We start from the raw sequence: 11,744 nt of genomic DNA, 5'->3' as shown, positions 1-11,744 counted from the left end.
AGGACAGTTGACAATGAATCCATCCTCCTTACCTCCTGCTGAGAGCCTGTTTCTGATTCTTCACCCCTGCACCGTCTCTGGCCCTGTTGCTGCCCAGGTCCTAGCTGGGCACTTGGAAAGCGGACGTGGCCCATGTTGATATTCTCTTATGTGGTGTGCAAGAGGCTGGGTCTGCTGTTGCTGCGTCCCTTGCTGTGAATCCTTTCCTTTCTCCTGTAAACTTTGTACTGGTTTTACTCAGGATGCTTTGGTTATCTCAAGTGTCATACTTGACAGCTGAGGCTAATAACTATTAGGAATTAGGACAAATAAGTAAACAAGCTACCCACAGCCAGTTTCCAAGCTTCAGTGTTGTACTGAAACAAGAAGTGTATAAAATATTTCAGATATTTGGGAGTGGGAGGCATTAGGATGTAGATGTAACCAATCGTCTTATTAAAATAAGAAACACAGCCGGGCGGTGGTGGCACACGCCTTTAATCCCAGCACTCGGGAGGCAGAGCCAGGCGGATCTCTGTGAGTTCGAGGCCAGCCTGGGCTACCAAGTGAGCTCCAGGAAAGGCGCAAAGCTACACAGAGAAACCCTGTCTCGAAAAATCAAAAAAAAAAAAAAAAAAAAAAAGAAACACAGAGCCAATGTAAAAGAGAAAGCGGAGAGGTCAGAGCTCAGAGATAAAATCTTACCTCCTGCAGTGCTCCTAACTTCCCCGAGAGAGCTACTTCCTGTTTGTCTGTGTTTAAATAGTCTTTCTGTTCTGCCTTCTCATTGGTTCTAAACCCAACCACATGACTGCCTCATCACTGCCTGTAAGTACAGCCTTTCAGGTCTTAAAGGCATATGTCTCCAATACTGGCTGTATCCCTGAACACACAGAAATCTACCTAGATCTTCTAACCATCACGCTCTTGCTATGGCTCTAATAGCTCTGACCCCATGGCAACTTTATTTATTAACATAAAATTAAAATCACATTTCAGTACAAATAAAATATCACCATATTAGGATCTTTTTTTTTTTTTTTTTGGTTTTTTGAGACAGGGTTTCTCTGTGTAGCTTTGTGCCTTTCCTGGAACTCACTTGGTAGTCCAGGCTGGCCTTGAACTCACAGAGATCCTCCTGGCTCTGCCTCCCGAGTGCTGGGATTAAAGGCGTGTGCCACCACCGCCCGGTGCATTAGGATCTTTATATGAGATTTGGTCTTTCAGAATATCAGTAGTCTGTTTTTTTTTTGTTTTGTTTTGTTTTTCATTTTGTTTTTGTTTTGAGTCAGGGTTTCACTGTCATGGGTGTGGATGACCTGGGAACTAACTCACTATGTAGACTAGGCTGACCCCAACTCTGATTCATCTGCTTCTCTACCGTCTCTTTCATTCCCCAGGGCTGGGGTTAAAGCTTACACCATCATGCACATTTGAGGTAGCAGTTGTTGGTTTGGGTTTTTCACTTTAATAAGGTCTCTAGTTCTGGCTAGCCTTGAGCTCAATGGCAGTTTGCAAGCCTCAGCCTTTCTAGGTGCTGGAATTATAGATGTGAAGCCCCATGCCAAACAATCATCTCTCTATCTATCTATCTATCTATCTATCTATCTATCTATCTATCTATCTCTCTTTGTCTCTGTTTCTCCCTCCCTCTTTCCCTTCCTTTCCTTCTTTTTTTATAGGGAAAAAAATGGAACAAAGTTAGAAATAAGGTTTTGTTTTTATTTTTATTTATTTTTTTTGTTTAGGCATGGTTTCTCTGTGTAGCCCTGGATGTCCTGGAACTCCCTCTGTAGACCAGGCTGGCCTCGAACTAAGGCATGTGCCACCACCGCCTGGCTAACACTACTAACTAGTAGTGTAACTTCCAGGCTAGCAACATGACCTACGGGGTAAAGGGATTCGCCGAGTTCCATCATTAAAGTGGAAGGAGGCTTCCCATGGTTGTCTTCTGATCTCCACACAAACACATGTGTACATGCACATCCACAAAGTAATTTTTCATAAAAAGGTAAAATGGTATGTTTTCCATATTATATCTAGCTTATTTAACCACTTTTCCTTTTAATAAAAATTTCTTAATAAACGTTTCTTTTTTTTTTTTTTTTTTTGAGACAGGGTTTTTCTGTGTAGTTTTGGTGCTTGTCCTGGATCTTGCTCGAACTCACAGAGATCCGCCTGGCTCTGCCTTCTGAGTGCTGGGATTAAAGGTGTGCGCCACCACTGCCCAGAAATAAAAATTTCTTAATAAAATTTCTTAAAGTTTTCATAAAGTGTTGGAAGGTGACTTAACAGTTAAAAAGCACTGTTGATCTTGGAGAGGGCTAGCGTTTGATTCCTGGCACCTATATTTCAGCTCACCACCATCTGTAACTAGTTTCATGGGATTCTCTGTTCTCTTATGACTTCTGAGGGTACCAGCCATGAACTTGGTGCATTACATACATACAGGAAAAACGTAAAAAAAAAAAAAAAAAAAAAGAAGTTTTTAATACTACTCTCCTCAGGCAGCCATTTATTTATATACCTTAGTAGTTAATTCACTGACATGAATTTGAGGCAGGTTAATTGAGCAGCAGCCTTGTTACCAGAAACACTCATTCTGTGGGCGTTGACTCAACCCTTACACCACCATGGGAAGTAGTCGTATTCTTGTTGATGATAAGGACCCTTTATCTGTTGGGCACCACAACTCTAGTGGCCCCTAACATTTCCCTGATATGTCTGTCAATGCTTTTTGCAGGTTTTATGGCAGGAATTCCTCCTATGTTCATGGTGGAGTGGATGCTAGTGGAAAGCCCCAGGAAGCAGTTTATGGCCAAAATGTAAGTCAAAAATGATCTATTTCAAGTGTCTTTGAATTAAGACAGGCTTTAAAAAGTAGCCTTTCTGGACTCACCGAGTTTCCCTGGTGTGATCCTTTGCTATAAAGAGTCAGTTTTAGTAGAATGTATTGCATTGGTATGTATTTAAAAGGAGAACATGGAATGTTGTATTTTATATGTGAAGTAGTTGAGAAAGTACATTTCTCGTGCTCTAGATAATGCACAAAATAATTTGTCTTTATAACTGGAGACTTGAAAGGATTTGGGGCTTCAGTTGGACTTGGTGAAGGATTTGGACTTTGGTTGGATTGGGCCTTACCAAATGGGAAGAAGTTGGGTATAGGAAAAACGGCATCAACAAACATCCTTGGAAAGTAAACTTAGGTGTGAGGTCAGAAGGCAGTTAGTTGGTAGGAGTTTGTGAGAAGGATTAGCTGGCACAGAGATGAAGGGAAAGCTGTATAATGTTGAGATTACAACAGAGTATCAAGATGCGTTCCGATTTCTTGTATAGAGGTGTGATACGTTAAAGATGGTGGTTAACAGGCAGTCTGATTGTAATAATACACAGTTTTCTGGACTGGATTCAAATTAATGCAAAAAAGGCAAATAGTTAATCTTTTTGGTCATGAGGAAGTAAGCAATGTATGTACGTATAGTAATATGTAGTTATGTGATAGCACACATTTTTTTTTCCTCACCCCTTTCCTCTGTAAAGGATATACACCACAAAGTGTTATCTCTGAACTTCAGTGAATGTCATACCAAAATCCGCCATGTGGATGCTCATGCCACCTTGAGTGATGGTGTCGTCGTACAGGTGATGGGCTTGCTGTCTAACAGTGGACAGCCCGAGAGGAAGTTTATGCAAACCTTTGTTCTGGCTCCAGAAGTAAGTTTTCATTTTGTTTATTTTCTGTTTATGTGATTTATTTGTTAATGGTTTGCTGGAATGCTAAAAAGTTTCTTCCTACAAGTTTGGATTTGCTTGTTGCTATTTTTTAAAATTAATTAATTGAGGGCTGGAGATATGGCTCAGCAGTTAAGGGTACTCACTGGCTGCTCTTTCAAAGGTCCTGAGTTCAGTTCCCAGCAACCACATGGTGGCTCACAGCCATTTGTAATGAGATCTGGTGCCCTCTTCTGGCCTGCAGGGACACACGCAGACAGAACACTGTATACATAATAAATAAATAAATCTCAAAAAAAAAAATTAATTGATATTTTGAATTTTACTTGTTTTTATGTGTATGGGTGTTGTGGCTTTGTCTGTACCACATGTGTGCCTGTGCCCTTGGAGGTCAGAAGAGGGCATTGCATGCCCTGGAACTGACATAGACAGTTGCCACATGGGTTACTTGGACTCAAACCCTGGTCCTCTACAAGGGTAGAGCCAGTGCCCTTAACCTCTGAACCATCTCCCCAGCCTTTGAATTTTGTGTCTTCTGTGTTTGAGTGTTTTCCGTGCATGTGGATGTGTGCCTGCTTACTGAGGAGGTGGGAAGGGTAGCAGATTTCTAAAAGTGGAGTTACAGAAAGTTGTGAGCCACCGTGCTGGGGAATTGAACCTGGGTCTTCAAAAGCAGCCAGTGTTCTTAACCACTGAGCCATCTCTCCAGTCTGCTTGCTGCTGTCTTTGGGAGATTTTAACAGGTGTGTTGATACTGCTTATTTGGACATTGTGTGTATGTGTGTGCTTTAAAGTTTGTGTGAAAGTGGGTGATAGATCAGAAAAGAGGACTGGGGAATGTGGATTACTGGTAGAACACTTGACTTTGTGCTAGACTCTGAATTTGGTCCCTGGGCTCATAAGACAAAAGAAAAAAAACCCACATGATCATAGAAATATTCAATTGTATTTTCAAAGGGTTTTGAAAAGATGGAAAAACTTTATGAATTCTGTTTGTTTATGAGAAGAGTTTCTGAATTGTAATAATTCCTTATTTTTAAGCACTAAAATATACATGGTGCTGAGCTTTATTTTGACATTTTCATATGTGTGTATTATTATTGTGATTTTTTTTTTTTGACAGAATCTCTAGCTCAGCTGGCCTGGAATTTGTGGCCGTTGTCTCTCTGTCTTCCAAATGGAGAATTACATGTTTACCACCACACTTCTCTAATATTCATTTGGTGATTTTTTTTTTCTTAGTTTTTATTGGTGTGAACATCATAACATGCTCAGCTTTGGATAATTATATTTAGTCCAGATTATTTCTGTGGTACTAAAATTGAGATTGCATATTGTTTTTTTATAGGGATCTGTTCCAAATAAGTTTTATGTTCACAATGATATGTTTCGTTACGAAGATGAAGTGTTTGGTGATTCTGAACCAGAACTTGATGAAGGTGAGCTTAACTTAAAGGGAACTTAAAGTTATGGAACTTTGGGGAATTTGTCATTTTTCTTTTAGCTGAATCAAACTCTCCTTTAGTTTTTGTTAGGGGCTCTATGTGTGTACATGACATGATGTTAAAGTCAAACCTAGGAAGTCTGTGAGGTGACATGTCCGTAGATTCCATACCGTACTGTGAGGTGACATGTCCGTAGATTGCATGCTTTACCATAGAGTTTAGTACATGTTCTGGAATTGTTTTGGGGACCCATGCACTTTTATCAAAATGAACTAAGTGTCATAGAACTTTCTCGTTTGTTTTCCCTTATTGTCTGTTGCCTGTCCAAGCTGTGGCAGTTCTATAGTTATTTATTGATCTTCCACTGAGAAAAATAGCAGGTTTTTTATTATTACTACTCTTAAATAGATATGACAACAGAAACAATGGTTTTTAGCTTCCTTGCAAGCTTTTCCTTCCTTTATTAACAGATCTTGTTAAAATAGAGCAAAGTCATCAAATGTTGTCCGACTTGTTCTCTTTATTTGTGGAACAGGGAATAGTCCAGTGAATGACTGTTTTGTAAGTCTGCTGACTTCCTAGCTTACCCTTAAACATCCTGTAGTATGTAAGAGAGAATGTGAGCCCTCTTAAAAAGATGTGGTCCATTATGTATTGTCAGAATCAGAAGATGAAGTAGAAGAGGAGCAAGAAGAAAGGCAGCCATCTCCTGAGCCTGTGCAAGAGAATGCTAACAGCACCTACTATGACGCTCACCCTGTGACGTAAGGCTAGCTGGCAGTTGCTGGCCTGCATCTGTGCTGGCCTGCAGTGGAGTTGTCCCTAAGTTGTTGTTGGAAGTCAATGGTTTTTGTTGGTGCTTGGTATCGAACCCCAGACCTTTGCATGTTAAGTGCATGCATGCACTTGGCCACAAACTACAGCCTCAGCCCTTGGAAATACATTTTGGTTAAAACTGCATATTTAAACCAGTATTTGGTTACTTATGACATATATCAAGATACTGAAAATGATTAATTCAAAAATTCCACATGATTTGTATCAGAGTTGTGGTTGACTACAGATAATACAGACTGTTTAGGACAATACACTGAACTTACTTCTATAAACTTTTATATGAAACATGGCGTGTAGGGGACAGAGGTGGTTCAGTCAGTAAAGGTGCTTACCCTGCAGGCCTGGTGTCCTAAGTTTCATTCCTGAGGTAAAATTGGAAGGAGATAAGTGGCTCCGTAAAGTCCTCTGATGGTCATACACTGTCCCTTCACACACTAATTAGAAAACAAGCACAGGAGTTATAGTTGCACTTAAATAAGCATTGTAGGTAATCTAGATTTAAAATGATGGGTTGTGGCTGTAGGGATGGCTCAGCCATTAAGAGTCCTAGTCCCCAGCACCCACATGGCAGTCTGTAACCCCAGACATGGGAATCTGATGCCCTCTTCTGGTCTCCAAGGGAAGTGTATGTATGTGATACACAGATACACATGTAAGGAAAACACCCTTACGTGCAAAATAATAAAACCATTTTTAAAATTGATGGGGCTGGATGTGAGTGCATACCTTTAATCCCAGCACTCAGGGGAGGCAGAAGTTGGTGGATCTCACTGAGTTTGAGGCCAGCCAAGGATACAAGGTGAAATCCTGTCACAAACAACAAAACCATGACAGACAGAAAGATGGGATTAGACAGTGTGTGAGTCTCCGTGGCACAGCAGTTTTGCTAGTGCCTGCTCAGCAGGCAGGACTTGGCTCTCATCCCTGACGCCACATGTACGTGAACATAGAACAGGTGACAACTGTTACCTGTGTAGTTGGGAGTTTTACCTCATTTGATCTCCTGGTGACCTCGATGTTTCATTCTAGTAATGGCATAGAGGAGCCTTTAGAAGAATCCTCTCATGACCCTGAACCTGAGCCAGAGTCTGAAACGAAGACTGAAGAGCTGAAACCGCAGGCGGAGGAGAAAAGCCTAGAAGAGCTGGAGGAGAAGTCCACCACCCCTCCTCCCTCCGAGCCTGCTGCTCTCCCTCAGGAACCGCCAAAGGTGAGGTCAGAGGAACTTTTCAGACCTGCAGCCTCACCTTTTCAGACCTGGTGCCATTAATGAAGCATGAGTTTGGTCTGTTATTTGATATAGTAAGCTATACTTGTATGTATATGAAAGAAACTGGAGTTTTTGTTTTGGGGAGTTTTCATGGTTTTTTTTCCACCCCAAAAATGTTCCTAAGAATGAAATTTATAACATGAGATTACTCTTGTCTGTATGCAGTGTTGAATGACTTACATGAAATTATTCAAGGCCATGTATGAGGCTTTCAGTTGCTCATCTCTTCTGATGCTCCAGGAGTCATGCAATGTCCCACCTGAAGTTGATCTGTGAGAGATACCTGTTTGTGATTTAAATGGGATCCGTTTCCTTACTATACTAATTCTCTTGTAGAGATGTGTGACATCCATAGTATGTCATGTAAACTTCTTTATCTCTGTGAAGTAGAAGGTTAAAGTATATTTGGGCAGTGAGAGCAGAGTAGTCAAGAGTCCTTGTTCAATTTGTAAGTGTCTGTTAAGTTTCCAACTAGTACTCTGTTCTTTTCTATTCTTCCCCTTTCCCCCAACACCATCACTCACACATCCTGTCTCCCCCAAAAGGGGAAAGAAGTCAGTTCTATCTGGTCCAGTTTTTATAGCATGTTTAGTTGATAGTGGTTTTGTTTGCCACTTGCTTTATACAGGAACTTGGTGTGGTTTTATTTAGCAGTTGAGACAAAACAGTCGTATCTTGCATAATGAGATTTTGAGAGCTGGCACACAGACTGGCATGTGTGTGTGTGCCTTTCTTTTAGGAGTCCGTCAATATAAAGGAACAGATTAGAAATGAAAACAGATTATATATTTGGAAGTTTCCCTGTAGGAATGTTGGTGGTTTTCCATGATTAGTAGTCTAGGTTTGTTGCATTTCCTGCAGGCTTTCTCCTGGGCTTCAGTGACCAGTAAAAACCTGCCTCCTAGTGGTACTGTTTCTTCCTCTGGAATTCCACCCCATGTTAAAGCACCAGTCTCACAGGTAACGATCTGTGAACACATTGGATTGTATCCTTGTTACATTTGCCAATTGCTTAGTTTTTATACATTTTTTAAGCGAGTCAACCAGAACTATGGATTAAACATACAAAAATGTATTAAATGTCAGTGCACCCACTTTAAATGCCAAATCTCTATTAATCTTACAGAGGTGGTATTTGGGGTTTGGGTTTGTGCGATACAGATTTAAGTTGGTTTTATTAATATATTGTTGTCATTTTAAAGGCTTCTTTAGAAAAATACTCCTTTTGAAAAGTTTACATCTTAGCAAGAATATTTTAGGTAAGAAATTTGGAAAGGCACAAAATAGAATGACATTTAAAAAATCATTGTTCTGAAGAAGTAGAGAATTTGATGTGTGTGTATATATATATATAATATATATTACATGTATATATTATATATGTATATTTGCATTGCCTAAACTCAGTCTGAAGTGGTTCACACAGTTGAATTGAAGCCTGTACCAACTTATGACTGTAGTGTTCACCGTAACTGAGCATTTCAGTATTCTGCTTTTTGTCTGTTTGTCATCTTACATTTCAGAGCTTTCCAAACTGTGGAAATAAGACACTCTTTATGCTTGTTAGAGAAAGTCTAAATTAAACTGGAATGAAGTTTATTGGCATATTTAAATACCCAGTTTCCCCTACATTTTGAGTTGAGCTTCATTTTCCTAGAAAATGTACATTTAAAATGGTTATTGTATACATTCTTTAGATCTAACATTAAGACACTGAGGTTTTAGAAGTAGTGATTATCTTGTCCTCGTGATGTTTCTACACATTATAATCATCTATAGAATACATGGTACCATAATACCTTTGTGTTATTTTTTTTCCAGTTAAAAATTTAAATGTGGTTACATTTGATCACAAGCCAAAATTCCACCCTGATGATTAGTGCTTTTCAAACCCACCTGGAGAAGGGACGAATGACTCAGGACTTTGAAATCTTGATTTCTGTCAGATTCCCCAGTTGGAGTCTTGAGTTGTTTCAGAGATTTGGTGACACTTGGTTTATTTTTAACTATTTTATGTGTCTGGGTGTTTTACCTACTTAAGCATCTTGTGCATGCAATGCCCTCAGAGGCCAGAAGAGGGTGTTGATTCCATTGGGTCTGGAGGTACAGATGGTTGTGAGCTGCCATGTGGGTGCTGAGGATGGAACCCCCGGTCACCTGGAAGAACAGCCAGTGCTCCTAACTAGCTGCTAAGCCATGGCTACAGCCCAACACTTGTTTTGTATAAGTTTTATAAGTTAGTAAATCAAATCCTTTCATTTGCCTTTCCAAACATTTTTATTTTCAGCATATTATATTCCCTTTTCTTTTTTAGGGGTTCAGATGGGACAGGGTCTCACTGTGTATAGTCCTGGCTAGCCTTGAACTCACAGAGATCTGCTTGCCTCTACCTCTCTAGTACTGGGTTTAAAAGTGTGCACAGATAATCCTTCCTTAGTCCTTCAAACCACCCTGCATGAGGGCAGTATTAACTGCCATTTTGGAGACAGGAAAGTTAAGGTCTAGCATAACTCACCCATGTTTGGACAGCTGAAATATAGGCTAGCTTTTGAATTCACATAGGTACCCACTAACCACATATGTGGTTTTCCATGTGGATGTTTTTCTTCAGTACCTTGTGGAGGGTAATGTGTCTCTGTATTTACACCAAAGAAGAGTACTTTATTTAAAGTATGTCTTAACTTTCTAGATTCTAGACTCTTGGGTATCTCACATTTGAGTCACTTTTGAAGTTATTTTTATTTCCCACTCCAATAAGAAATGTTCAAACATTAAAACTTTAAGGGGCTGGAAAGATTGCTCAGCAGGTAAGAGCATGTTATTGCTTTTAGGGGACCTGAGTTAAGGTTCCCAGCACCCATGTCAGGTGGCTTACAACTACCTGGAACTCCACTTGCAGGGGACTTGATGCCTGTGGCCTCTGTAGGCATCTGTACATGTGCACATACCGCACACAGGCACACACACAGACTTGGTTAAAAATAATCCAGTGGATGCTTTAAGAATATCCTCATGGCTTTGTGCTTCTGTGGAGAATACATTTGTGATATTTTCACTTAGTTTAGTGAACCTTCAGCTTCTTTTGTTACTTTTGAATAGATTCATTTTCTTATTTTAAGTAGATGATCTGGTAAAAGGAAGTTAAGTCTACTTTTAGGGTATTGATAGGCATTGAGATAGATGTAGGTAAGTGGAGTTCTTGGTAAGATGGTTTTGTTGGAAACTGACTAGCTCTTCTAAATAGCTTGTATTCAATGAAGGACTTGTGTATGGCTGTGCTGATACTTTTTGACTATATTTGACCATTTTTGTTTTCTATTTTGTTTGACATTCATTTGTAGGACTTGCTCTAATACTTTCTGGTTACATGAAGTTAAATGGAAAGCCCTAATACTCTGTAGGATATTAGCCATTTCGTCTCTTAGGAGTGGCTAGCTTTAATCATTGGACACGAAGAGTTACAAGAACAGAGCTGCCTTAGCTAGCATTTGTTTCTTAATAATTAAAAGGAACAAGGAACAATTCTTAGCTTTTTGATCGACTTCAATGCGCTGGCATTCTGCCTACAAAGTCACATTTACAAATTATAAGATGGGAAATCCTTTAAACTTAATTTTAATTTGTTTTGAGAATTTATTTTGGTAATATGTTTTGAAATATGCAAAGAAAAGGATTTATTTTTATCAATACAGATGGTTTTTCCTGCACATTTATCTGTGCACCATAGATGTGCAGTGCCTAGAGACATCAGAATAGAGCCTCAGACCCTGAAGCTGGAAAATAGAGGGCTTTTAGCAACCATGTGGGTGCTGGGAACTGAACCTGGGTTCTCTGAAAAAGCAGCACATACTCTTAACTGCCTACCCAACCCCTCCCTCCCCCTTTTGAGATAAGGGTTTCACTGTGTACCTCTGGTTGGTCTGGAACTCTGGCAGTGTAGACCAGAATTCCACTTGCCTCTCTGTCTCCTGGATGTTGAGATTAAAGGCTTGTACCATCATCATTTCCAGCACACATTTGCTATTTTTATTATATATACTCCAGTAAGTAAAATGTATATATTTTATATATTACATCCAGTAAGACACTGAAGTTTGAGTAGAGGACATCTATTCTTCATTTCTGATTGATACACAAACTGTACTGAGTTCCACTTTGAGACTCCCTTAGTGGAGTGGAGTAAGCATATATTTCTAAAGATAGGCTTTTTTGAGGCATTACATTTTAGGTTGTTGATGTCCCGTTGAACTCTTAAGTACAGGCAGCAGGTATCTCATTGTCAGGTGTAGCATATTGTGAACCAGTAATTGCTGGACATTGTTCAAGCACCATGCTTGGTTCTTCAGTAGTACACGTCTACAATCCCAGCAGCCAGGGAAGTAATGGTAGTAGCATCACCACTTTAAGAGCAAACTGGGCTGGGGCTGAAGAAATGGCTCAGTGGTTAAGAGCACTGGCTGTCCTTCTGGATGACAAGG

The 11,744-nt window shown here is 39.9% G+C and overlaps 1 protein-coding gene across 5 annotated transcripts in view; it reads left to right on the top strand.

Annotated features, from left to right (window-relative positions):
- Positions 1-11,744, top strand: part of G3bp2 (G3BP stress granule assembly factor 2) — a 75,564-nt gene that overhangs the window by 56,245 nt on the left and 7,575 nt on the right. For 3 of the 5 annotated variants that reach the window (XM_028881909.2, XM_028881908.2, XM_028881910.2), the window contains exons 3-8: positions 2,723-2,804; positions 3,523-3,696; positions 5,063-5,153; positions 5,821-5,923; positions 7,026-7,206; positions 8,128-8,226. In XM_028881909.2, coding sequence (XP_028737742.1) covers positions 2,723-2,804; positions 3,523-3,696; positions 5,063-5,153; positions 5,821-5,923; positions 7,026-7,206; positions 8,128-8,226 — 730 coding nt within the window. The remainder of the gene's footprint in view (positions 1-2,722; positions 2,805-3,522; positions 3,697-5,062; positions 5,154-5,820; positions 5,924-7,025; positions 7,207-8,127; positions 8,227-11,744) is intronic. The other 2 variants (XM_028881912.2, XM_028881911.2) reach the window with 1 other exon arrangement.

The sequence above is a fragment of the Peromyscus leucopus genome, chromosome 10 (genome assembly GCF_004664715.2).
Source record: "Peromyscus leucopus breed LL Stock chromosome 10, UCI_PerLeu_2.1, whole genome shotgun sequence".
Classification (NCBI taxonomy): Eukaryota; Metazoa; Chordata; class Mammalia; order Rodentia; family Cricetidae; genus Peromyscus; species Peromyscus leucopus.
The sequence above is the reverse complement of the archived record's forward strand: the minus strand, read 5'-3'. Positions and strand labels throughout refer to the sequence as shown.